Below are 26,990 nucleotides of genomic sequence, written 5' to 3'. Positions count from 1 at the left end.
CACACACACATTCCCCAGTCCCTAGGAGGGATATCTAGAATGGGGACAACATGAAACACCCCCAAAAGTAGTCTTGCTAAATGTGCAGCCACCGGTTCCCTCCTTGATCTGGGAGAGTTCCCAGCCAGCACCTTGAAATCATCTTTTGAGCATGTAGAGCTTTCCCTAGAAGGGAGCAATCCCCTTTCTGACAAGTAGCCAGTTGCCCAATAATTCCCAGTCATCCCTTCCACCAAGTCACAGACGCCCTCATACTCCTACAAAGAGTAGAGGATACCAGCCTCTCCTCCCCACCTCCTCCTAGCCCCAGATGGTAGGAGTCAATGGCAAGGGGGAGACCACGTTGTCAAGTTACCCTTCCCCCAACCACTTAGTATCCCACCATCCTTTCTAGTGTTTCTTGCCTTGATATGATGGAGACCCCAAACAGCCACCCAAACTCCCTTCCCAGGCTCCAGACATGGTAGCGGGAGGTTCCCTCTCCCCAAAGGAGACCCCCCCCATCAAGTTCTTCACAGACATTTAGTTCTTACCATCTAGGATGGGATACCCCTTTCCTGTTCTCCCAAATATCACCAAACCCCCAGCAGATGACACTCCCTAAAGAGGGGTTTTCCTTATTAAGCATTCCACCTGCTTTGGTGGAGGTGGGGGGGCCTTTCTCATTCAAGTCTCCTAATCTCCAAGATCTCCCCTTTCCCCAGCCCCCCCAATCCATTCTGCTTTTACCAGTGGTTGCTCCCCATTCAGAGGTCCCAGGATATAGCGGGGAAAAGAAAGCCTTCTCTTCCCCTATAATGCCCCCCAAGTTTACACGGGGAACCCAGCTCATATTCTAGCAAGCCGTATCTCTAGGCTGGGCACATTGGGAGGGGGTACCGAGGAGAAGACAGAGAGATTGGGGGGGCAGGGAAAGTAAAGGGCAGATTCCCTTCTCTTCCCTCCTCCTACTTCTCCCCCCTCTCCCTCCTCTCCCTTCCAACTCCCAAATTGGGGGCCGGACTGTGAGGCCCTGATTGGCTGGGCAGCGGGTGGCCCGTTCCCCCTCTCAGTGGGGGCTGGATCCCTCCTTCCCTGGGATCCCAGGACAGTATAAAGAGGGGCCCAGCACAGGCATTGTAGCAGACGGGAGTTTCTCCTTGGGGTCTGAGCAGGAGGTACCCAAGAATCTCAGGCCGCGCATGAGTGGACGGTAACCCCCCAACCCCAAGCCCCAAAGAGTCTACATGTCTAGGACCTAGACATGTTCAGCTTTGTGGATGCCCGGCTCCTGCTGCTCTTAGCAGTCACTGCCGTCCTCACCCATGGCCAAGACGAAGAAGACAGTAAGTTGGAAACTTTTTTTGGGGGGGGGGGGGATGCGTGTAAGTGGAGGAGTTCATTTATCAGTGTCTCATTAACACACTTCCTGGGCATTTTCTGCTTGAGCTGGATTGCTCGGGGTGTAGAGGGGAGTCTTCATAGACGAGCGAGAGTTTGAGGCAGTAAGGGATGTATTTTTTGAGGGAAGGGTGACACCCCATCAGAGAGAAGCAGGTTGAAGAGCAAGCTCACAGTGAGTTAGGTGGGTGAGAGAGCTCAAAGAAGACCCCGTGGACAATAGAACAAGTGTTGTTGGGGGCTTTAAAAGGAGGGGAACTGGGGGACAAATGAGGTGTGGGTGGTGGACTAGGATTATGGAACCCAAAATGCAAAAGCCAGCAGGAAGGAATTAAGGATGATTCATAGGAAAAACGCTTTTGCAGACTCTGCAGTCTAGACGCAGTTCCAAGCTCCTGGGATGCTTGGGGGCTGCTGCAAGTGGAGGGGTGGGGTGTGCGAGGGATGGGGGGTTGTGGGGGCAGGAGGAGGAGAAACTTGAGTGGGGCGGGGACAGGGTGGAATTCCAGCGCCCTCTGCTGGCCCCCTGGGGGAGTAGGTTCCTGCGCCTCCCCTTGAGTTCAAGGTAGCGGAACACCACAGCGCATCGCCCGCTTCCGGGGAGGCGGGAGGGAGTGGGGTGGGGAAGGGGGAGTTTGGGCGGGATATCTGGGCAATCCCTCAGGCTCGCTGGGGGCCGAGGGAAACCGTCCTCCCCTTTTATCCCGCCTGAGTCCATTCCCTAGCGCTGCGTGCCACCTCGTGGTGAACCATGGAGTTGCACGCGCGGGGGTTGAGAGGAGGGACTCAAAAGGACTTTTTGCGGAGTTTTCTATTTTTCTTATTGTTTGGTTCAAAATCACTTAAGGACCCAGAAAGAGCTGACTCAGGGAAGTGAGGGTAGGGCGCGACCATTAGGTCTCGCTTTGGAGGTGTCTTTGTATGATGAGAGAAAAGGACCAAAGGGATGAGAAAATCAGGATAGACGTTAGGGCGTGTCTTTTGGCTTGGAGGAGCACAATAGTCTTTTGGGGTGACTCCCTCCCTTGCTTCCCACTTTCATTCGTCCTCCTCCAGACCACTTCTCTTTCTTTCCTCCCATTGTCTTTTCTCTATTCCTCCCCTCTCCACCTGCCCCCTCTGAAGAATCTCTCCCCGTGACCCTCTTCCTTCTTCCCATCCCTACCCAAATCTCCCCCCCCTTCCACACTTGGGGCCTTTTCTGTTCCATTCTCACCACCCTCTCCCCCACCCCCAACTTTTATTTGACTTGGCCTCGCCCCAATGAACTAAGGTCGGAACTGGATGGAACAATTGGCCTAAAGCTTTGTTTAAATTCCTAAACTGGAAAGAATTAGAATGTCTCTGGCCCTGAGCCTTTGCTGTCACTGAGCCCCTGATGAGAAGCAGATGAGTCTTAAGGGTTGGGGGGCGTGGAGATGAACAGATGCTGAGGGTGTAGGAAGTGACAAATCCAATGCTTCCCTGGCTCTGGGGAAGAGGGAGAAAAACGAGCTGGTTGTAGGACCCCTCTGGAGTGCTGGGTAGAAAGGTTCCCCTTCCCCTCCCCCAATCCCCTGTTGACTCAGCCCTTCCAACTTTGCCCCCAGTTCCAGAAGGCACCTGTGTACAGAATGGCATAAAGTACAACAACGGGGAAGTATGGAAACCTGAGACCTGCCAAATCTGTGTCTGCGACAACGGAAGCATCCTGTGCGACGAAATCATCTGTGAAGACGTTTCCAACTGTCCCAACGTCCAGTATAAAGACGATGAGTGCTGCCCCTCCTGCCTTGGTGCCGATGCCGGTATGGCCCTCCCGGCGCTCCATCCCACCAATCAACGCCTGCTGTCCCTTCTCCTCGCTTCTTTCCTGACTTTCCAAGTCATGCAGTGGACCTGCCTCTCTTCTTTCTCTTCCTCCCCGCTCCCTCCCCCATCCTACCCCACTCTTATTCAATCTTCTCTGACCACTAGAGGTCTTGGTTTTTATGGGGACCTGGGGTAGGATTCTAGTCCATCCCTACCCCTCTGCTGTCAGTCACCCTCTGATTCTTTCTCTCTTCCTCCCAATAGCTTCACCATCCTCTCCCGGAGAAACAGGAGCCGAGGTAAAGAATAGTTCTTGGTTTTTTGCCTTACTCATGTATATCCTCCTCCATTGCCCATCCACTTGTCTAACCTTTGTTCCTTTCTTCTTTTTCCTCCAACCTCACAGGGTCCCAAAGGAGATACTGGACCCCGAGGTGAAAGGGTAAATTTTTAAATCTCCTTTGGAAGTTTGGTGGTGGACAGAGGATATGGGGCCTGCTTTGTGGCTCACATATTGGCATTTGCTTTCTTTCCCTGGCAGGGACTCCCAGGCCCACCTGGAAGAGATGGCATCCCAGGACAGCCTGGTCTCCCCGGCCCCCCTGGTCCCCCTGGTCCCCCTGGCCTTGGAGGAGTAAGTATATAATCAGGTCCTTCTTGAAAGGATTTTTCCCCCTACCACCAACTGACCTGACGCTTTCCCTCTCTCTCTCTTTTCCCCCTAGAACTTTGCTCCCCAGATGTCTTATGGCTATGATGAGAAATCAGCTGGCATCTCTGTGCCTGGACCTATGGTAAGCTCACTAGGGCAAAGGGAGGCCAGGAAAGCAATCAATCAATAAACATTTATTAAGCACCTACTATGTGCTAAGCACTGTGCTGAGGACTGGGGATACAAAAAAAGGCAAGTAAGTTTGGAGACCTTGAGAAGGAGTTGGGGCCAGAAGGTCACTCATCTCCATATTTGTTAGGTCTTGTTAGGAGGTAAAGACCTATTTTGGAATTTCAAGAATGGCTAAGGACAACAGAGAACCCATGGGAAATGAAAGATAGTGTTCTATGCCTTGCATTTCCCTTCTAACTGTCTTCATTGTTTCTCTTTTCTCTCCTTAGGGACCCTCTGGTCCTCGTGGTCTCCCAGGGCCCCCTGGTTCACCAGTAAGTATCTGTGGTCTTTCAGTCACTTGAAGATCTTCAGCCTGAGTCTGCTTTGGGATGCCATAGGGAAAGGATAGGGGAGAGGTGCTCAGGATTCTCTTTCTGGGGCATTCAGATATTGTCAGGGGCCCCATGCTGCCTGCCTCTGGCAGGTGAGAAACCGTAAGTAGGATGATGGTGATGCTAATTAGCCTGATGAAGATTATGTTAATTAGCACAAAGTAGACAATTAACAGATAGATGTTGAGTTTGAATGATGGTGGTGAATGAAGAGGATAATGGTGACGGTGCTGACAATGGCAGGGATGAGAATCTTATGGTGATGACGCCCTTCTCATGCTTCCCCAATCTCTTCCTCCTCCAGGGTCCCCAAGGTTTCCAAGGCCCCCCTGGTGAACCCGGAGAGCCTGGAGCTTCAGTAAGTGGTCCTACCAACTCCATCTTCTCTGCCCTTCTCCTTCCTCCCATTCATCCACCATGCAACAAGTATTTCATTCATGTACACATCTTCCCCCACCAGAAAACCCCCGCATGAACATATTTTTAAATGAAGGGTATCTTCATCTTAATAATAATTAATATTTATATAATGCTTTATGTTTGGCAAAGCACTTTACATATTTTATCTCATTTTATCCTCACAACAGCTTTGTGAGGTCAACTCTATAATGACCCCCATTTTATGGATGAGGAAACTGAGATGGAGAGAGGTTAAGTGACTTACCCAGGGCCATACAGATAGTGAGTGTCTGAGGCAGGATTTGAACTCAGTCCTTCCACACTCCACATCCAGGGGTCTCCCTACTGTGCCACCTACTGTCTCTTTTTGCAAACTTTGTCCTCTTCCCTTCAGATACACTCTTGAGGAAGTGTTTACCCATAGGTACCCCCCCCCATCTGCCTTATTCCATTTTTGCATTTTGCACACACTCGTACCAGGATGAGCCTAACCTTCTTTGTGTGTCTTCTAGGGTCCCATGGGTCCCCGAGGTCCTGCTGGTCCTCCTGGCAAGAACGGAGATGATGTAAGTAACCCCTGAGATGCATACTATCCTTTCTCCCTCCTCTTGCCCACCGCAGAGAAGCCTGCATTCCCTTTAATTCAATGCTACACCTCCCATTAGGGGCTCCCTCAAAGGGAGACTGTGTTGAAGGAGAGGCATTCAAAATGGAACATGGATTTCTTCCTGTTGCACAACACCTTTGGGGTCACTTGGGAACTGTCCTTCTCTTTAATCCTCAGGGAGAATTTTCACCTTCAGTATTTCAAGCATAGACTGCTTTCTGTTTTTTGCACAATAGGTCCATAGACCATACCAAGAGGCTTGTAACTAAGCCAGAGAAAATGGCTTGGCCAGGCTTACTACCTCAGAGCAACACAAATTTGTACCCAAGCCTAGGAGACTGGGATGTTAACTATTTAATGATTGGTGCAAATATTTCTAATAAAGGAAGCATTTAAGGCTTTAATTTGCTCCAGAAATAGGGCTAAATGAAATCATATTCATTAAAGCCTGACCCTCAGTCCTTAATAGCTCCAAGAGAACCTGTCATCATTCCAAGCTTCCCCTGATTGACTAGTCCAGTCCAGTTCCTAACTGGTGAGCAATAGTTTGGCATGACAGCAGGAGACTGGGTGCAATGACCCTTAACAGAGGTTCCCCTTGATGACTTCCTTTCTTCCTTTCAGGGTGAAGCTGGCAAACCTGGTCGTCCTGGTGAACGTGGTCCTCCTGGTCCTCAGGTGAGAGAGGCCTTGGGAGAGGCCTAGAACCCAGGCTTTTGAGCCTTCCGGTATTGGGTTCCTTAGCAGAGCCAGTATAATCCTGGAAACTCCCCCTACTGATCGTTGTGAGTCCTACATGGGCTGCCTCTTCTCATGGCTTTTAGATTTTAGTGACTGGAAAGGTGATGGAGCTTAGGATGGGGTTAGGTGTGAAAATAACAATTGCCTTCACCCATTCTGTCTCTGTTCAAGAGATTTACTCCATGAAGGACCCTCCACCTTTTACTTAACAGGGCACCCTTCCATTGTCTTCTGCCTTTATTTCTATTCATCCTTCTGCTCTTTCTCTCCAGGGTGCTCGAGGTCTGCCCGGAACTGCTGGTCTCCCTGGCATGAAGGGACACCGGGTAAGCCTTCTCTTGTCCATTTCAGTCTAAAAAATCTCAAATTAACCCACTCTCAGCCTTCAAGCCGCCAAAGGGCTCTGGTTTGAAGAATTTAGTAAAGGGTCCTCAGAAAGTGAGAGAGATTTAGGTTAGGTATCCAAAAAAAATCTTCCTTTGAGTAGTTTGGATCTTGGAAGGTATTGCTGAGTAAAGAAGTAGAATCATCACTAAAAACATAAATGAGAGAAGGGAAGAATCAGGTATCCTTATGGATGGAATGGTTGACTGTCAATTCAGTCTAGAGTCAGGGGATATGTGCAGTGACCATTTCATAAACAGGTTCCATTCTTACTGGCTTGTGTTCTCATTCCAAGCCTCCAAAAATGAATGTTAACCTGAATGGAGGCTGTGGGATCTACCCTTTTCCCCCCTAGGATTTCACTTTGGTGTCTCTCTTTTTCTATTCTTTTAGGGTTTCAGTGGTTTGGATGGTGCCAAGGGAGACAGTGGTCCTGCTGGTCCTAAGGTAAGAGATCACTTTTTAGGAGTGAATAACAGCTTTCTTTCATCTCTCCCTTTCTTTTGACAAAAAAATTTCATTCTTATCCCTCTGCTTCCTAGGGTGAGCCTGGCAGCCCTGGTGAAAATGGAGCTCCTGGACAAATGGTAGGTGTGCTAGCTCCTTGAAGAGCAGGGGAGACAGAGGGCCCCCAAGATGAGGGTGGCAGGGCTGCAGGAGGTAATCTCTTGGGAGAAAAGAGAGCCCTCCACAGTAGGCTTCTTGAAGACACCTTTGGCATTCTGGGTGCTTATAAAAAGCATAGTTAGGGGTGTCTGGAGAGGTGATGGGGATAGAGAAAACCGCACCCCCCCCTTCACTCTATCTCACTTTGCTTCTCTTGGTTTTCCTCAGGGCCCTCGTGGTCTTCCTGGTGAGAGAGGCCGCCCTGGACCCCCTGGCCCAGCTGTAAGTATCACATGATTCAGACATTCTGGATGCCCTTTGGGCACTGCAGTGACTTTTGGCTGGCCTGAGCAGTCCATAGGCATTAAATATAAGCATAACTGATGTTTCCTCCTTTCTTTTCTTTTCAGGGTGCTCGTGGTAATGATGGTGCAACTGGTGCTGCTGGACCCCCAGTAAGTATGCCCAAAATTCCTTGTGGTGCCACAGAGATTGGGAAAAGGGGGACTTCTTGGGTCAGCTTCTGTCGTCATGGGCAAATGAAGATCGCTTGGGACAGGATTTGGGAGACATAGAGGCTCTTTGTCTCTGGGCCTCTTTAGATACCTTCCCACTCTGGCTGGGAGGGTCTGAGGGCTTCTCTCCTTCTTTCCACTAAGGTCTCCCCTTCTTTTCCAGGGTCCCACTGGTCCTGCTGGTCCCCCTGGTTTCCCTGGTGCTGTTGGTGCTAAGGTGAGAATCCATACATCCTGTACACTTCCTTCAACCTCTTCCTAGACACAAGGGATCCTTAAACAGATAGATCCTCATCCCATCCCCATCCTAGCTGGGCTGCTGGGAGTTGAGAGAGTAGTTTGGAGCTAAATTGGCCAAGGGCCTTGCTTCTCATGGGTCAACAGACAGTGCCCCAATTGAGAATGATCTTTCCCCACTTTGACTCTCCCACCTCACCTTCCTCTGAAGGGAGTCAATGCTACAGGAAAAGAGAAGTCCATGCTTTAGGAATCACCAGCCTAAACATCCCCTGGGAAGTTGTCCCATAGTTTTAGATTTCTGTTTGATGCCCAATCAAATCAAGGCCTTGATTTCCAAATCACTTCCAATCCTAATTCCTGATACTTGATCCTGGATTTACCTGAACATAGATTCCTGATCCAGAGCCTCATTCATATGAAGCAAGAAGAATTCTTCCTCCCCTTCTCCCATCTCTCTGAAAGTCTAGGAACCACAGTAGCTTTTCTCCTTCCCTCCCTTGTCTTTCCTCCCTATAAGAGTGAGCATCAGGTGAAGGTGATAGGAAGGAGGGGGAGGATGCAGGGGGCTGACCCTGGGCATCTGGTTCATGATTCTTTTCCTGGTCCAGGGTGAAGCTGGTCCCCAAGGAGCCCGTGGCTCTGAAGGTCCCCAGGGTGTCCGTGGAGAGCCTGGTCCCCCTGGCCCCGCTGGTGCTGCTGGCCCTGCTGTAAGTAACTGCCTACCTTTGTGCTCTTTGACCTCTGGCCAGCTTCAGAGTTCGTGTACATCACTCATTCCTTCTCTTCTCTTTTTGCTCTAGGGTAACCCTGGTGCTGATGGACAACCTGGTGCCAAAGGTGCCAATGTAAGTATCTTGCAGTACCATTTATTCCGTTCGCAGTGTCCTGCAATGCCCTAGGATGGAGCGTGACCTTCTAGACCAGAGAACTGAGTCTTCCCTTATGTCTCCCATAGGGCGCTCCTGGAATTGCTGGTGCTCCTGGCTTCCCTGGTGCACGTGGTCCTTCTGGACCTCAGGGCCCCAGTGGTGCTCCTGGTCCCAAGGGTAACAGTGTAAGTACCCATCTTTCCTCTGCCACTTCTCCTAATAGCTGGCACTAGAGCTGACTGGCATTTGGTCCAGTCTGTTTTCGGATTACCCAACTGTGCCTGGGTCCAGATCTCCAGAGGATGGGGTCAACTTTGACTTTGGGCTTGAGATTCCTTGTCCTTTCCTTTCCTATCTCCTTCTTTCTTCAGTTCAACCCTTTCTCTTTTCTTTCTTCCCTTTAGGGTGAACCTGGTGCTCCTGGTAACAAAGGCGATGCTGGTGCCAAAGGAGAACCTGTAAGTATTCTTTTCTCTTTTATGCTTCAGTGCATACACATACACACGTGCTTTCATTCATGAATACATACATGGTGGAGTGGCTAGGTTGGTGGACTTGAAGTCATGAAGATCTAGATTCAAACTACGCCTCTGACACTAACTGTAGAACCCCAGCAAGTCACTTCATTTCTCTAAGCTTCGGTTTTCCCATCTGTAACATGGGCGTGATAATACTTATAGCACTTGCCTCCCAGAGCTGGGGTGAGACTCCAATAAGAAAGTGGATATGGAGCATTCCACAAACATTAAAGCAGTTTATAAGCATCAGTTATTATTAGATGTACCAATGTACATCTGAGTACATTCTTACTCAGACCTAACAGGTGAGAGAGGTGTCCTTTGGGGAGAGTTTTGTGCTAGACTTTGAGGAAGATAAAGAGATGAGGTCTTAATGCTCAGGGAACCCCCAACTGATAGAGGAGACATAGTACTTACCCTCAAGTAGCTTCTAGTCGAGAGAGACAGACACAGAAAGACAGAGAGACAGAGACAGACAGAGGGAGAGACACAGAGAAAGAGAGATTTTTGCCCTAAGGAAACTCCCAGTCTGATAAGGAAGATGAGAAACTCCCAGAACACACACTTGGAGTCAGAGAAAAGGGCATGTTTGTCAGCTGAAAAGAGCTCAATCTCTCCCCAAACTTAGTGCTTGGAACTGAGCATTCACAAGTAACTTTCCTCACCTTCCACTCATTGTCTAGGGCCCCGTTGGTGTTCAAGGACCCCCTGGCCCTGCAGGTGAGGAAGGCAAGAGAGGATCCCGTGGTGAACCTGGACCTACTGGTCTGCCCGGCCCCGCTGGTGAACGAGTAAGTGGCTGCTTCCACTCTCCTTTTCTCTGATTTCTTCCCAATTTCAACCAGCCCCTGGCATCTTGCCCAGTGGGCATTCTGCATCCTTCTCAGGCCCTTTGGGACATCCTTTAGTCTCATGGGTACCTTCTACCTCAGCCCTGGCATAACATTTCCTCCTGAGTGGGTAAAGGCCTTGCCTGGCAGGGGAGGGCATCCATACCTTCTACCACCCTGTTTTTCTTATTCTTAGCTCTAACTCATCATGTTCTCTCCCCCATAGGGTGGTCCTGGAAGCCGTGGTTTCCCTGGCGCTGATGGTGTTGCTGGTCCTAAGGTGATTTCCTTCTAATTGTTTCTATCTTCTTGGCAGGCACAATCACAGGAATATCTTGGTTTGGGGTGTGGGGGCGGGGGGTGGGTAGAGGGAGGGATTAACTGCCATTAATTTGCTGATCCTTTCCCATTCTGTGTCCAATTCAAATTTAATCACATCAGCAAACACATATTTGGCCTTTACAACATGCAAGGCATTGAATCAGGTGCTGGAGGCATCTTTCTTAGGGTAAAAGGCCTCCCAGTGGCTCCCTATAAAGGACAGGCCTGGGGCACAGCTCACCAAAAAAGAAGTCCTGCATCTCCTTGCAGACAGCCTTCTTGGCCTTAATGAGATACCTTTATGTTCCCATCCCCTTGCAGATAATCAGCTTTTTCTGGTGGTAGATAGCAGGCCTTGACTCCCCTACTCTGGCCAGGGAAAGGTGAGAAAGCCATTGGTTCTGGGACCTTGACTCTTCTGTGTTCCTTGCTAGGGTGCTCCCGGTGAACGTGGTGCTCCCGGCCCCGCTGGCCCCAAAGGATCTCCTGGTGAATCTGGTCGCCCCGGTGAGGCTGGTCTGCCCGGTGCCAAGGTGAGATGGTAGAGAGACCCAGGACAGCCTCTCTCTGAGATGGGGTATCACTAAGTGAAGAGGGAGGGGGACCTTCTAGAGAACACTACATGGCATGGCAGAAATAATTCCGGGGCAGTGCCACTCTGGTGTGCATTTTGAGATCAGCCCAAGTTGGCAGTCAGTCTTATGGCCTAGCCATCCTCCCAAATCTTCCACGTGGCTGTTTTCCTTCCTTACCTGTCACCCTTCCTCTGCCCATCCATGCCATTTCAGCCTCCCTCCCTCAGAAGAGACAAGTACAATTAACATGGGGGTGGGGGTGGAAATCTACAGAAAAGGGGATCCCTTCTCTTCTGTCTCACTGTTGTCTGTTTTCCTTCTTAGGGTCTGACTGGAAGCCCTGGCAGCCCTGGTCCTGATGGCAAAACTGGTCCTCCCGTAAGTACTGCCCTCCTCTACCTTGGCCCTGCCTGCCCTCCTGTCCTTGCCTCCGGCCCTCTGTCCTCAACTCTCTTTCCTTGTTGTCCATCCTTAGGGCCCCGCTGGACAAGATGGTCGCCCTGGACCTCCAGGCCCTCCTGGTGCCCGTGGTCAAGCTGGTGTAATGGGATTCCCTGGACCCAAGGGTGCTGCTGTAAGTATCCCCTCTTCTGACCTTGCCTTCTTCCTTCCCCCTCCAGCCAGGAGTGGGGAAGACAGTGTGTTCTGAGGGAAAGGGCCCTGGATTTGAAAATGGAAGATCTGCATTCTAGCCCAGCTCCGCCAATAACTTACTGCGCCAACTTGGACAGGTCAATTTCTCTTTCTGTGCCTTAGTCTCCCCATCTATAAAATAATCTCTAAGATCCAATGCAGCTCTTACATTCTATAAGTCCATAATGATAACCCATAGTTCTGATAAATAAATGGGGATGAGGTGGAAGCAGGCTCTATGCAGTGTACTTTAAGGATCTCCCATCCCTGTCCTCAAGGAACTTGCATTCTGGATATCTGTATAGAGGATTTTGGCAGAGAGGGATGTTTTATGGTTGAAGGATCTGGGATCTGAGTGTGGAGGAAAATGTCCTCAGGAGAGAGGAAGAGGAAGGAAAAATAAAGGGTGAAGAGGAAGAGAAGGGGAAGGGAAAAAAGAGAGGAAAGACAAGAAGGAAAAAAGGAGATTGAAGGAATGAAGGGCAGGAGATGGTGACAAGATCCTTGGATGGAAGTAAGGAGTGCTGAGGCCTAGGCCTTGCTCCAGCCTTCTCTTTAACCCACTTTGAAAAAAATCACTTCTGCTTTTTGCACCTCAGTTTCCTTTCCCATTTTTGTAATAAGGAGAAAATCCTTTCTGCCCTTCCATTTTGGCAGGGTTTCTGAGAGATTTTAAATGAGATATAATGAAAGTCCTCTTAAAGCTAATTTATGATGGAATTCTCTGGCCCTCCCCTGACTCCTCTGTAGGAAGGAAGAAAGCAAGCAAGCAGGAAATTATTAAGCACCTACTAAGTGCCAGGCATTGAGCTAAGCACTTCACAGCTAGTAAATGTCTGGGGCTGCATCTGAAGTCAGGTTTTCCTAACTCCAGGACCCCTGACTTTATCCATTGTGCTACCTAGCTGCCTCTAAAATTGAGGTTTGAGGGAGGGATGCAGATCATAGATTTAGAGCTGGAAGGGACCTCCCCCCTTCACCTTACAGACAAGGAAACTGAGGCCCAGAGAGGTTAAGAAATTCGCCTGGTGGTAAATGGGGGAAGTGAGATTCACAGCCAGCCTCTGGCTCCCACTCCATTACTGCCCACAATCCTAGGCTAAGAAGAATGCTTGGGAGGGTTATGGTGATGGTGAAATGAACCCCTTGGGAATGGTGAGGTTGGAAGATGGAGGGAGATCCAGGATAAAGCTGGGGCAGCCAGTTTTCTTAAGCACTTCCTGGGTCTTGTTCCCAGAACCCGTAGTATTTGAAAAAGGGGAGGAAGCAAAAGTATTTAAATTGTCCCTTGATAAGAGCTGGAAGCTGTTGGCAAGTATATGATTTCTCTGGGACACCAAGTGGAATAATTTAATTGCAAAGCTGAATTCAGTAATATTTTCAATCATTGCCTATGCTATCAACTGCCATTAAAAAACAAACAAACAAACAAAAAAAAACAAAACAACAAGCCTGTCAAAGAACAATCCCTAAGACAAAAGGGGGGCAGCATTGATGATCTGGAAAATGTCATGGGTCTGGGGGGCCCTGAGGTCATTCTCCTCTGGGCGCCTTGGGGAAGTTTCTGATTTCTGTTACCCTAACTCTAACCCAAGGTTTTCTTTCCTAGGGAGAACCTGGCAAGGCTGGAGAAAGAGGTGTTCCTGGACCCCCTGGTGCTGTGGTAGGTGTTCTGTCCATTCCCTTTTCCCCTCAGTGCCCAATCACCTTCTTAGTGACCCTCATCTTAGTGCTACTCCCCAGCACATTGGGAGACAACTGGCCTTCAGCATCAGTAGCCATGGCAACAGGGGCTGGACTCTGAGCCTTCAGCTCTAAACTGCTGCATATGGTTTAGGGGAAGAGCTCAGGAAGCTCCTGGCTTCCTTCAGATCAGTCCCCTTCCTTCACTCCCCAAACTCTCCCATCTGAAATCTAAGCTTCCCCCACTGACCCTCTAATCCCGAACTCTGTTCTCTCTCTCCAGGGCGCTGCTGGAAAAGATGGAGAAGCTGGTGCTCAGGGTCCTCCTGGCCCTGCTGTGAGTGTCCCCTCCTGGGAGGACTGGCTTAGGGGTGGGGGCCAAGGTGAAGACTGTGGAGGCGGGCTGCCTGCCTCTTTCCCATTGGCACCACCTGATCCCAGCCTTCCTCTTGGCTTTTCTGAACACAGGGCCCCGCTGGTGAGAGAGGTGAACAGGGTCCTGCTGGCTCCCCTGGATTCCAGGTGAGGAGGCAGAGAATCTTGGGAATTGGGGGAGGAATGTGGGGAATAATTCTATGCTCTCTTCTGGATTCTCAACTCTTCCTCTCTTGCCCATTCCCCACAGGGTCTCCCCGGTCCTGCTGGCCCTCCTGGTGAAGCAGGCAAACCCGGTGAACAGGTAAGTGAGCTTCCCAGAGGAAAGGGAGGGGAATGCTCGAGAATGTCTAATTTCCTCCCCCCCAGGGCTCTTGAGGTAGCACAAGGCTAGCGGTACCTCTGCATGAGACAGTTTGGGAGAGGACAGTGGCTAGCTAGCTTCACTTTCTTAGCTGATTTATAAAAATTCTCACTTCCCTTCCCCCCCCCCTTTCACAATGACTTCTGCATTCTAGCATTGGGAGTTTGATCTTTTCGTCTCCTCCCATCCCCCAACTCTTACGCCATTACTGGGTCTGACACCTCCCAAGAGTGTCCAGGAAGCAGGACATAAGAGGTTGGGGATGGAGCTGCAGGGCAAGGAAGCCATGTATTAGTGCTGGGCCGACTGAGATCACATCGTAATTACCAATCACCCTTTCAGACAAAGCCCAGGAACAGGGCATTAATTACAAACAAGAATGTAGGTCTGCAATCTGAAGTAAAGGGGAGAGACATATTTTATCTCCCATGTCTAGTGCAATGCCTGCCTGATATGAAGGGAGTCCCTAAAAATAAATCGAGCAAGTAAATGAATGAATGAATAAATGAACGAATGAGTGAATGAATTTATACTTGACCATAGGTCCCTAATGCCTTACTCTCTTCTCTCCCCTCACCCTGACTCTGACTTTTTTTCTTCTCTCCCTCCCCAATAGGGTGTTCCTGGAGATGCTGGTGCCCCCGGCCCCTCCGGTTCAAGAGTAAGTTGGCCCTTTCTCTCAGTCCTCTCCAGTTCTTTATCTTTTGCAGTGGTCTTTCCCATGGCACCATCACTTATCCTATCTCTTCCTTTCTAGGGTGAGAGAGGTTTCCCTGGAGAACGTGGTGTCCAAGGTCCTCCCGGCCCTCAGGGTCCTCGTGGTGCCAATGGTGCTCCTGGAAATGATGGTGCTAAGGTGAGGAACAGGTTGGAGAGGATGGGGTCAGTGAGTGGGGTGGGAAGCTTGACCCACTCTCCAGGGAGGGCATGGGGTCTTCCTTTTAGCCTCAAGTCTGATAGATGGAAAGTAGCTGTGGAGCATCTACGTTAAGCTTGGGCTCTTGCCCTTCAGTTCATCATCAGCCAGTGTCTTGCCTTTGACGTCATGCGGCCAAATGGAAGGGCTATAAGTTCTCCAGTGTGTAACTAACCCTGCTCCTCTTGGTTGGAATATAGGGTGATGCTGGTGCTCCTGGTGCTCCCGGTGGCCAAGGGCCCCCTGGTCTGCAGGGAATGCCCGGTGAACGTGGTGCAGCAGGTCTTCCCGGTGCCAAGGGTGACAGAGTGAGTCCATCCCCTGCCCAATTCCACCCCTACTCCCCTACCAAGCCCTTTTATTAGCTTCTGGATGTATATCATTGGGATATTGACTTGGGATATTGATTGGGATTACAACTTGATCTTTTCCTTCTGCTTACTTTTCTGGGCTTCCTGAACTTCTCTCTTTCCCTCATTTTATTTCTCATCAAATGCTTCACCTCTACTCTGCTGTCCCTACCCAGAGTCCTCTCTGCTGCTGAAAGGCCTCAAATTATCTCCCTAGATCACTAAGGAGATGAGAGTGACTTGCCCGGGGTCACAGAGCTAATCTATGTGGACTTGAACCCAAGTCTTCCTGGTTTCAATACAAGCCCCTTACTGTTGAGGAGAGAGGGTCTCAAATCTCCCTGGATCACTCAGTAGATAAGAGGCTGAGAAAGCCTCTGAAATGTGTCCTGTGATGAGGAACCCTCTTATCTGGAAAGTTTAACGGTTAGATCCAGAGTTTTTCCTGGGTCTGAATGATAGTTTCAGCTTCATAGAGTTGGAAACCCTGCTTATAGAGAAGAAATTACTGTCTCTAATCTGCTCTGAAAAGCCTTTGGTTTCTTAATTTCATCAATCTATTTCCTTAAATCCTTTCTCTAAAATGATCTCTTGTTTTTCCCTGTATTATGGGGATGAGCAAAGTGAGGAGAGGGGGCTGGGGAGTCCCTCTCTGGTATCTTGTCTCCAGGCTTCGTTTGTTTCCATCATGACAACTCTCTTTTTGGCTTTCATGCACATGCCCCCTATAGGAATGCTCGCAGGTGCCATTTTGACCCTGGACCCGGCACCCTATCTTGGCTGAAACAAGGTTCTTGTCTTTTCTGTCTCTAGGGTGATGCTGGCCCCAAAGGTGCTGACGGTGCTCCCGGCAAAGATGGTGTCCGTGGTCTGACTGGTCCCATTGGTCCCCCTGGCCCCGCTGGTCCTTCTGGTGACAAGGTAAAAATAGCCATTCCCCTTTCCAACTTTTCTCTGAAATAGATTGCGGTTGCTGGAGCATTCTGGTGCCCCACACAGTTCTGCTGCTCCCCTCCCTCACAGGAGGAGAGAATAAGGATGGGACCTGTGATTTCAGTGATATAAGGAATCCCTGGAACAGTAAAGTCCCTTTTCCAGTGCAGGTCAGGGCTAAGTTAATTGGAGAACTGAGTACTGTCCCAGGGTCAGGTCCCACAGCCAGAGTGTGTCAGAAGTGGACCTTGAACCCCTATGCCCCCAGACCCAAGGCTGGTTCTCTTTTCACTGTATCACAGTGCCTCACAGTATGACATGAAGATGAATTTTCCTCTTGTGTGGGGGTACTGGACCCCAGGAATCATTGGATTTTTGAGTTGCAAAGAATGGTAGACACCATCTCATCCCATGCCCACATTTTACTGATGAGAAAAGCAAAATTCAGAGAAGTAAATTGATTTATGCTAAGGTTATTCAGGTGCAAGTGTCAGAACTGGGTTTTGAACCATCTTCTGACCCTAGCTCCAGAGTTTTTAACTACACTGGCTAGCCTGGAGGGTGAAGGCATTCTAATCACTGGGCATCAGACGATGCTAATGACCTTGCATAAGGGGAAGGAGTGGTTAATAACAGGGCATGGGATTTCTTGAGATGGGCGTGGGGGGAAGAAGCAGAGCTAAGCTGCTATTGGCCAGGAAGAAGGAAGACTGGGCAGTGAGGATCTTATAAAAGCCGAAGGGCAGGAGAGAAGAGATCTGACAAGTAGGTGGGTATAGAGAATTAGACATGTGTGCGGGGAAATCCAGAAGCTACCATGGTCCCAAAGAAGAGCTTTCCATCTCCTGGAATCCTGCTGAAGGACCTATGGGTGTAGGGTGATACCAGCCTACAGTCAACAGAATATATCCATTGAGAGCACCTCCTTGCTCTCCTGTTCCTGCCTGTTCCTTATCTCCCTTTTGCCTTCCAGGGTGAATCTGGTCCCAGCGGCCCTGTTGGTCCCACTGGAGCTCGTGGTGCTCCTGTAAGTATTTTTTCCTATTATTTGGGAGATTTCCTTCGCCTCCCCACCACTCTCTACAGCCCATTGAGACCCCTCACCTTACGCCTTCACTCCCTCCCTCCTTACCCTCCATGTCTCTCCAGGGACTCTTCTTTCTAGGACTCCCCCACTTCTCTCCACTCCACTGTCGCCTCTCACCCTGCATCTCTGAATTCTCATTTGCAAACATCTCTCTCTCATCTTCCTCTTTCATTGTCTCACGCCCTCTCCTTTCAAGGTTTCCTTTCTGACTATTTCTCTCTTTCCTTCTATTTTAGGGAGAGCGTGGTGAGACTGGCCCCCCTGGCCCTGCTGGCTTTGCTGGTCCTCCCGTAAGTACCAAGCCCCTGTCTCACTTCCCATCCCCAGTGGGATCCAGGCATCTCATGCATGCTTAAGCCTGGGACAAAGAATGGGGACTCCCCCAAAATGAAAAGGGATCAGGAATGATGGGAAGAGACTTCTATTTCTTGTTGGTAGGAGTGGGTGTTGCTGGTCTTAAGGATCCCTGTAATAGGAATGTGTGTAAAGTCTAATGCCCTATCTCCTTCTGTAGCCCCATGTTTCCACAGCTCTGCTCCCCTGTTCACCTCTCTTTGTTTCCCTCTTCCAGGGTGCTGATGGTCAACCTGGTGCTAAAGGTGAACCTGGTGATGCTGGTGCCAAAGGTGATGCTGGTCCCCCTGGCCCTGCTGGACCTACTGGTGCCCCTGGCCCTGCTGTGAGTATTTCATTAGTCCATGGTGACCCTTCCCATGAGTTCTCCGCACAACTGATCTCTACAACTGTGACATCTTCCTTTTACTCTCCTCCAGGGTAATGTTGGTGCTCCTGGACCTAAAGGTGCCCGTGGCAGCGCTGGCCCTCCTGTAAGTATCACCCACCACCCAGGTCTACCTCCAGCCCCTACCAGGGACACACTCAGGCACAGAAATCTCACCTTGGAGCCAGTCCAAAGACTAGATACAGAACCTGAAACTCTGAGAATTGGAACCAATAAGGACACTTGGCAGAGTGACCCTCCCTCACTCTTAAGTAAATTGCCCCCCTCCCCTCCAAGGGTATTACAGAGGAAAGAACACTGCACTTGATGTTAGGAGACCTGAATTAGAGTTGAAGTTATTTTATTTGATCTCCCTGAGCCTTAGTACCCTCATCTATAAAATGGGGAGAATATTTTTCTACCTCCATCCCAGTATTCTGAGGGAGATAGTTTATAAATCTTAGAGTTACTAAAATAAGGCTTATTAACTATCCTTCTCATCTAGCTCTTAGGGTTCCCCTATCCTAGGGCACAGAGTGAGTCTGGGGCATATCCCACAGAGGAGCCTGTCCTCTACCCCTGACATCCTTCTCCCTCCCCTACTGCCCACCTGGACTACTCTTCATATCTCTGATGCCTCCTTTTAATTTTGCCTTGTAGGGTGCTACTGGTTTCCCTGGTGCTGCTGGAAGAGTTGGTCCCCCTGGCCCCTCTGTAAGTACCCACTGGAAGAATTTGGTGAAGGGGGTCCTGATCAATGCTGTTAGGAGGGGTCTAGAATGAAATAGTTGGGGGTAGCTGATCTCAGCAATCAGGATGGAGAACAAGTGAGTGGGGAGGAGGCTAGGACAGAGGGACTCATAGCTATGCAACTGTGTCCCCCTTGCATGAGCCCTTGGTGGCCCAGTAACTGCCTTCTTCTCTGCCTCCCACCCAATGTGCCGGTCATGGTGAGGGTATACCAGGTCTCAGCAGACAACCTCAGAGTTTAAGAAGGGCCCCAGCCTTTTTCTTCCTGACCACTTTTCCTGCCACTTAGGGTAACACTGGACCCCCTGGACCTCCTGGCCCTGCTGGCAAAGAAGGCGGCAAAGGCCCCCGTGGTGAGACTGGCCCTATTGGACGTCCTGGTGAAGTCGGACCTGCTGGTCCCCCTGGCCCAAGTGGAGAGAAAGGATCTCCTGGTGCTGATGGCCCTGCTGTAAGTCCTGAGCTCCCTGGTCTCTTCCAGTAGCTCCTAGAAACCTCCCAGGAATAGAATGGCCTCTTCTGGAACCAATATACCTTATGCTCAGGCCTGTCAGCTAAGGGCTTCTGATAACTCCTAGGTGGTAACTGCTCAGAAATCACCATAAAAATGATCATAGGGAACTGTATACAATGCTTCCCCCCCTCTTAAGCAGGGGTGTGACCCACAACTTCTTATCAAATAAGCTGATGTGTGTAAAGTGCTTTGCTAGCTTCAGCTTAGTATTATGACCATTATTTTCCCTATCCCATCAGCTCCCAAATCAGGGAGTCTTTTCAGCCTTCTCTCAACCTCACCTGTCATCCCAAAGAAGAATATTATTGCCAGCAAGCTTGGAGAGGTCAGGCCCCTTCGTGCCCCTTTGCTGGACAGTGTCCTGGGGCAGAAATTGGCTTAATTCACCACCCAACAAGACTCAGGAGATCTGAGGTGTGAATGAATCCAAGTCAAGTTCCCTCCCTGTACTCCTCCCTTCCTCAACCTGCCCCTTGTCACTTCTTCCTTTGCCTCCTTCAGGGTGCCCCTGGTACTCCCGGACCTCAAGGTATTTCTGGACAGCGTGGTGTGGTGGGTCTGCCTGGACAGAGAGGAGAAAGAGGCTTCCCTGGTCTTCCTGGTCCCTCTGTGAGTATCCCCTGCTTTTCCCTCTGGGAAATCTCAATAACATGAGAGATTTGGGAGGGAGCAGGTAGTGATGGGAACAGGAGAGATGCAGGAAGAGGAACGGGGGAGACACTTAGAGGAGAGTGGGTGTGACCATTGAGGACAGATCGAATCCCTGGGAGAAAAGTTCTTCTCATCCCTTTTCTGACCTGGCCCTTCCCTGTATTTAGGGTGAACCCGGAAAACAAGGTCCTTCTGGAGTAAGTGGAGAACGTGGCCCCCCCGGCCCTGCTGGACCCCCCGGATTGGCTGGACCCCCTGGTGAATCTGGACGTGAGGTGAGGAAGAAAGCTCTTTGGGGCAGAACTCCCAGTAGCCCCTGCATTGGCTGCTGACCTGCATTAGCCCAGCTTGTATGCCTTTCTGGCCTGGGCTGATGGTGTTCTCCTCTCCCCCTTCAGGGCTCTCCTGGTGCTGAAGGCTCCCCTGGTCGTGATGGCGCTCCAGGCCCCAAGGTGAGCAGAACCCCCCTGACAAATCTGTTTCTCTTGCACGCTCTTCAGCAGCACTGACCCTGCCCTTACTCCTCTCCCTTTTCCTGTTCCTCCCCTTTAGGGTGACCGTGGTGAGGTTGGTCCTGCTGGCCCCCCTGGTGCCCCTGGTGCTCCTGGTGCTCCTGGCCCCGTGGGTCCTGCTGGAAAGGCTGGAGATCGTGGAGAGACTGTAAGTGACTGTTCCTCAGCACTTGATGAAATTAGGGCAAGCTCTTGGGAGCTTATCGGGAGACTTTATGTTGACTTTACTTAGCTGAAATGGAGTGGGGTGGAGAGGTCAAGGGGGAGACTCTCTAGGAAGAAAGATGGGTTTGTGGGACAGTCATCTCCCTATAATAAGCTCCATAGGCTTATGACTCCCTGGATTTCCCAGGAAATGGGAGCTACACTGGAGGGAGAGGGAGCAGGGTCACCTTCTAGCCAGCTTCTCTCAGAGCTGAGACTTGTCCCTAAAAATCTTTCCTCCTGCCAAGTAGAGCACAGGAGTCCTGGGGGAGGGATTTCCTCAAGATCGGGGATGTTGGGGAAGAGGTGGACAGATTGGCAAGGAGAATGATTAGAAACTGAGGGTAGTGCCATGGTAGAGGGTATGGGGCTGATCTGAGAGGGAGATGGAAAAGCTAGAGGCCAGGGCAGGGGAGTATATTTAAACTTGTGGAGTAGAATAGAATGGGCGATTCATGGAAAGAGGGTTCACAGCTCCTGGGGAGCTGTACAAACTTGGGGACCCCTGAGTCAGGCTGGTTCTACGATATCTCATTGGCTCTCTTTCTCTCTCCATCCCTTTAGGGTCCTTCTGGTCCTGCTGGTCCCGTTGGTCCCACTGGTGCCCGTGGCCCCGCTGTGAGTCTTCCATCCTCATCCCCTCAAATGCCACTGTAAACAATGACCCCTGCCCATCTGGGTGCTTGAGAGCCCTTCACCTGTTTGAATGTCACTTCTCTCCTCTTTTAGGGACCCCAAGGCCCCCGAGGTGACAAGGGTGAGACTGGCGAACAGGGTGACAGAGGCATAAAAGGTCACAGAGGCTTCTCTGGTCTCCAGGGTCCCCCTGGTCCTCCTGTAAGTATCTCTTTTTCTGTCCCCTTCCCTTTCCATGGTCCTCTCCCACCATCTTCCCTTGAAATGTTGTATCAATGTAAACATTCCTCAGTTTCATAGACTGGAACAATTCATTAGCCTTTCTAGATTGATAGTGTGGACAGGAATTAGCTGCGTTGTCTTTGGGTTAGAAAAATATAGGGAAGGGGAAATTATTCTACCAATCAGTAAATATTTATTAAGCACCTACTGTGTGCCAGGTACTGTGCTAAGCACTGGGCTACAAAAAGATTCAAAAGATAGTCTCTGGACTCAGAGAGCTCTAATGGGAGAAGACAACATGGATGAAGGATTAGGGGGGTGGGAATGTCTTAGACTAGAGAGACCTTTGGCCCAGATTTCTAGTTTCCTGGGCCTGAGAACAGGGTTGGGTCACTCCTGGTATCTACCCCCCCTCCCCCTTCTCTCATCAACATCACTTAATCCAGCCTGAGTTCTGACTCATCTTTGTCTCCTTCAAGGGCTCTCCTGGTGAACAAGGTCCTTCTGGAGCTTCTGGTCCTGCTGGCCCCCGAGTAAGTAACTTCTTTCTTTTCTCCCTAGTACCCATCCCTTGTCCCACCCAGGTTCCCTCTGAGGTCTTACACCAGGAGACTTGGGTATCTGAGCAATGGAGGTGCAGTAGGGGGGTGAGGGGACAGAGCAAATGCCAGTGTTGATTCCCAAGACCAATCGTCCTTGGGATTCAGTCTCCCTCCCCCATTCCTTCCTCTTGTTTCTTGGCCCCGCTACGATGGAACAGTGACTCATCTTGGCATGTATGCTGGTGAGAGAGAGAGATCAGACCCAGTTGTCTGATATTTCTCAGTGGGGGCTATGTTGTCAGAACTGTTTATTGTTGGTTTTAGAGTTGGATTGTTTGACTTGGATTATGTGATCTTGGTGCAGAGTTTGTTCATTCTGAGGTTGTGTGGTTAGGTTGGATCTGGCCTGGAGCTGGGTTGCCAAGCCTTGGAAAATGTCGATCTAATCCACTATTTCTTGTGTCCTCTCTCAGGGTCCCCCTGGCTCTGCTGGTGCTGCTGGAAAAGATGGACTCAATGGTCTTCCTGGCCCCATTGGCCCTCCTGGTCCCCGTGGTCGTACTGGAGATGCTGGTCCCGCTGTATGTACCCCTATCTCCTTAGCTGACCCCCCACTCTAGGCTTACCTGGTGCTCCAAGCCCAAGAACCCAGGCCTTCACCAACCTTTGCTCTTCTCTGCATAGGGTCCCCCTGGACCTCCTGGGCCCCCTGGTCCTCCTGGTCCCCCCAGTGGTGGCTTCGACTTCAGCTTCCTGCCCCAGCCACCCCAGGAGAAGGCTCATGACTCTGGCCGCTATTACCGGGCTGATGATGCCAACGTCCGTGACCGTGACCTCGAGGTAGACACCACCCTCAAGAGCCTGACTCAGCAGATTGAGAACATCCGAAGCCCCGAGGGTACTCGCAAGAACCCTGCCCGCACCTGCAGAGACCTCAGGATGTGCCACTCAGACTGGAAGAGCGGTGAGGACCTTCCCCAGCCCTCGTTGGGGGTCTCCAACTCCTCCTGTGTCCTCCTTCCCAACTACTCCTTCCCCTTTGCTGCCCAGCCCACTCCCACAAGAGAGGACTTTGCTGGGACTAGGGGCCAAGCAATTTCCTTTCCTTCCTTTCTTCCTTGGTATCACTCCCAGCATGGCACCCAACACCAGACCCCCACCTCCCTGACTCTCTCTATTTCTTCTCTATCCTATTTCAGGAGAGTACTGGATTGATCCCAACCAAGGCTGCAACCTGGATGCCATCAAGGTCTTCTGCAACATGGAAACTGGAGAAACCTGTGTGTACCCCACCCAACCCAAAGTGGCTCAGAAGACCTGGTACATTAACAAGAACCCCAAGGAGAAGAAGCACGTCTGGTTTGGCGAGAGCATGACCGATGGATTCCAGGTGAGGCACAGGGAAGGGGAGAAGGAAGGTGGATTGATCTAGACCGTAGAAGGAAGGGTCTAGGGGTAGATAATAACACTCCCCAGGATAGGGATGAGGCCTTAAGGAGTGTTATTGAGATGGGGGAGATGAGGAAACAGCAAGGAATAGAGGTGGCTATCGATGGGAAAGGTAGGAGAGGTCAGAGGTGGACTATACCAATACCCCTTAGAGTGGAGGCCAGGAGGCCTGGGTTCTAGCTGAAGCATTATCATAAATAGACTGTGTGGCCTTGGCAAGTTCCCTCTTTGGGAACTTTGGGCCTATTTCCTCCTCTGTAAAGTGAAGATTAGATGGTCTTCCAGCTCTCATACACAGTATCTAGCCTTATGATTCCGGGTTCAGCATGCAGAGGATAGATTAAGGGGGGACAGTCGAGAATTGAGAGGGCAGGGGACAGAGGCTGGACTCCATCTTCTCCTTTCCACTACAGTTCGAGTATGGCGGTGAGGGCTCCGACCCTGCTGATGTGGCTATTCAGATGACCTTCCTTCGCCTGATGGCCACTGAGGCCTCCCAGAACATCACCTATCACTGCAAGAACAGCGTGGCCTACATGGACCAGCAGACTGGCAACCTCAAGAAGGCTCTGCTTCTCCAAGGCTCCAATGAAATCGAGATCCGGGCTGAAGGCAACAGCCGATTCACCTATGGAGTCACCGAGGACGGCTGCACGGTGAGCCCCTGTCCCTTCCCTCTCTGCCGCCATTGTAAACTAAACCCCAAGGTTGCCATGGAGGCCTTGAGTTGGTATTCTTTGCTGTGTGCTCTTGGGCAAGTCTATAACCTCTCTGGGTTTTGTTTTTAGCCCAGGGCTCTAGGCAAATGGGTTGGGATAGAGACTGGACCTGGGAATTTCAATGGTTTTGGGAACTCCCCCCACCAATACAGTCCAACACATACTCTGCGGCCTAGAGGTTTGCCTAGAGCACTGAGAGGCTGTAACTTGTCCAGGGCTACCAGCTAGTACGTGTCAGAAGCAGGACTCCAACCTGGGTCTTCCTGGCTTTGAGACCAGTTAGCTAGTAAATCCTCTTTCCCCTCCCTCCATCTGTCAAAAGCTGATAGGTCACAGAAATAGGTCAGAAGTGGGCTTTTTAGATGGTACCTGTGGTCAATTGTGCAGACCCCTGAGACCTGGGATTTTGAAGAGACTTGCTGACCCCCTTCCCCCTTCCCCTACCCTACTACTCCCTATAACTTCACTGGGTCACTCCTACAGGACAACAGCTAATTCCTTTTGCCCCTCTTTCCCTTTCCTAAAGAGTCACACCGGAAACTGGGGCAAGACAGTCATCGAATACAAGACCACCAAAACCTCCCGCCTGCCCATCATTGATGTGGCTCCCATGGACGTTGGCGCTCCCAACCAGGAATTTGGCTTCGACATTGGTCCCGTCTGCTTCCTGTAAACTCTCCCCATTCCCAACCGGCTCCCTCCCACCCATCTTCCTTCCCTCTGACCCCAGAAGAAAACAAAAACAACCCAACAGAACAAAAAAAAGTCAAAAAAAGGAGAAAATTTCACATGAACTTTGGAAATTTTTTTTTTCCTTTCCGTTCATCTCTCAAAACTTAGTTTTCACCTCTGAGAAACCAAATCTGACCCAAAAAAACAAAGCTAAATCAAAAGCATTAAATCTTACAAAAAAAGAATAAATAAATAACTTTTTAAAAAAAAAGGAAACTTGGTCCACTTGCTTGAAGACCGATGTGGGGGTAAGTCTTTTTGAGCCCTCTGGGCTTACAGATGCCCCAGCTTTTGCCATTCTGTTCCCTTCTCCACCTCTTCCCCTTGGGGACTTCTCCCCCACAGCCTCCCTTCAATGCAAGTCTCCCCTGCGTCCCAGGAAATGCTGGGGCAGGCCGTGGTCTTCCTGGCAACAAGAGAACAGATGCTCCAACACCAAGTGTCTTCGGCCTTACCCCACCCTCTCTCCATTCCAGCCCCCTACTTCCCTAACCCTCCCCTTCAAGGAGGGGATGGGGAGATGGGGTTCCCAGACTCAGCTTCTCTGCTGGTCTCTTTTCTCAATACCACTGCAAAGGAAGATGTACTATCTGAATGCAAGCCTCTGTACTGCACCCCTCTGTTTGAGAGGAGGAGTGTGTGCGAGGGACCCCACTTGAGGGGGACTTATTGGGCCTGGAGCTGTCCTATGAGATTTTTCCCCCCTGCCAAGTTTAGAGGAGAATTGGAAAGGGGTAGGGGTGGAGGGACAGTAAAGTGGAACCAGCTGATTTGGGAGTCCCCACCCCCAACCCCTCCAGGCACCTTCCAAACCTGCCTCTCACACACAGGCAATGGGGCTGGGTCTGAGAAATTGTTCATTCCATGTATATTTCTGTTGTTGAAAGACTACCTCGTACTTGTCTTTTTTCATGCCAGCCAGGGCAACATTGTGGGGGCTTGGAATGGGGGACCTAGGGTGGAGAGGGGATACTCCTCCTCCTTCTGGGGCTCCCCCTACTTTAATCAAAGGTGCTAAGTTTGCGTTTCCTTTCCTCCTAGACGTGCTGGGGCTAGGAAAACCAGGCAAGAATAGACAGCCACCTGGTTTTCCAAACTGGGGGTGGGGTAGGGGATTGGGGATCACTGGTGCTATAGAAATTGAGACCTCCCCCCACATGCCAAAGAGTGTTCCCTTTCTGTTTTACGGTCTTTTTTTTCAAAGCTTTTTTTTTTTTTTCATTTGTTTGTTCTTGGCTTATGGGAACTCGTGAATTTTCTAAAGGTGCTATTTAAAAAGGGACTAAAAAAAGCAGGCTTGAGATCTGCACCAAAGCTGACTTTTCATCCTGTCTTCACCAGCAGGTGGATTCAACTTTCCTTTGAACGGTTTTTTACCCCTCATGCTTTCTCCATCTTGCTCTTCTGCCCCCTTTTCTTGCCTCCTACTCACCTCCCTCTTCTCACCCTACCGCTCTCCCCTCTTGCTCTGAAACCCTCTGTCTTTCTCTCCAGCCTTTCCAACCCCTTTCATTCTGCCCCTTCTCCCCCGCCCCCCATGCCTCTCTTGCCATCTCCTCTCTTTGGGTTTCAAAGCACAACTTTTCTAGCCAAGAGGCAGTTTTTCCCCCTAGGGAGTGTGAGGAACCAAAGGATTCTGTACCTATTTTGTGTATGTATAATAATTTGAGATGTTTTTAATTATGTTGACTGCTGGAATAAAGCATGTGAAAATGACCCGAACACATCTGTAGTGGCCTGATGTTTTCTCTCTCTGGGATAGGGGGAGGTTTACAGGATGGTCTGGAGGGATTGGGGGACTTTTCTCTATTCCCTTCCTTTTCTTCTCCCCCCACTCCACTCATCTTCTTTCTCCAAAAAACCTTATCTTCTCCGTGCCTAAACTTTCTTTCTCTCTTGCTCACTCTTTCTTTTCAACTTTCACTTCCTCTGCCTCCAAGTATCCTCCTCCTCCTCCTCCTCCTCTTCCTCCCCCTTTTCTGGGCTTTCTTCTCTCCCAACCT

At 50.3% G+C, this 26,990-nt stretch overlaps 1 protein-coding gene across 1 annotated transcript; it reads left to right on the top strand.

Moving 5' to 3' along the window:
- Positions 1–1,102: 1,102 nt before the first annotated feature.
- On the top strand, positions 1,103–26,709 carry COL1A1 (collagen type I alpha 1 chain). The gene is made up of 51 exons (XM_027872814.1): positions 1,103–1,325; positions 2,970–3,167; positions 3,436–3,470; positions 3,578–3,613; positions 3,713–3,805; positions 3,897–3,965; positions 4,285–4,329; positions 4,694–4,747; positions 5,301–5,354; positions 6,020–6,073; positions 6,409–6,462; positions 6,914–6,967; positions 7,063–7,107; positions 7,355–7,408; positions 7,537–7,581; positions 7,805–7,858; positions 8,490–8,588; positions 8,682–8,726; positions 8,837–8,935; positions 9,155–9,208; positions 9,952–10,059; positions 10,325–10,378; positions 10,854–10,952; positions 11,319–11,372; positions 11,470–11,568; positions 13,237–13,290; positions 13,594–13,647; positions 13,779–13,832; positions 13,936–13,989; positions 14,666–14,710; positions 14,807–14,905; positions 15,166–15,273; positions 16,129–16,236; positions 17,222–17,275; positions 17,572–17,625; positions 17,907–18,014; positions 18,109–18,162; positions 18,717–18,770; positions 19,096–19,257; positions 19,822–19,929; positions 20,139–20,246; positions 20,370–20,423; positions 20,524–20,631; positions 21,252–21,305; positions 21,417–21,524; positions 22,025–22,078; positions 22,561–22,668; positions 22,772–23,051; positions 23,287–23,477; positions 23,950–24,192; positions 24,782–26,709. Exons 1-51 carry the CDS (start codon positions 1,244–1,246, stop codon positions 24,926–24,928), a joined length of 4,362 nt encoding a protein of 1,453 aa, XP_027728615.1. The 5' UTR covers positions 1,103–1,243; the 3' UTR covers positions 24,929–26,709.
- The last annotated feature ends 281 nt before the right edge of the window (positions 26,710–26,990 follow it).

Source organism: Vombatus ursinus, unplaced genomic scaffold (assembly GCF_900497805.2).
Source record: "Vombatus ursinus unplaced genomic scaffold, bare-nosed wombat genome assembly UNPS02014801.1, whole genome shotgun sequence".
NCBI lineage: Eukaryota > Metazoa > Chordata > Mammalia > Diprotodontia > Vombatidae > Vombatus > Vombatus ursinus.
The sequence above is the reverse complement of the archived record's forward strand: the minus strand, read 5'-3'. Positions and strand labels throughout refer to the sequence as shown.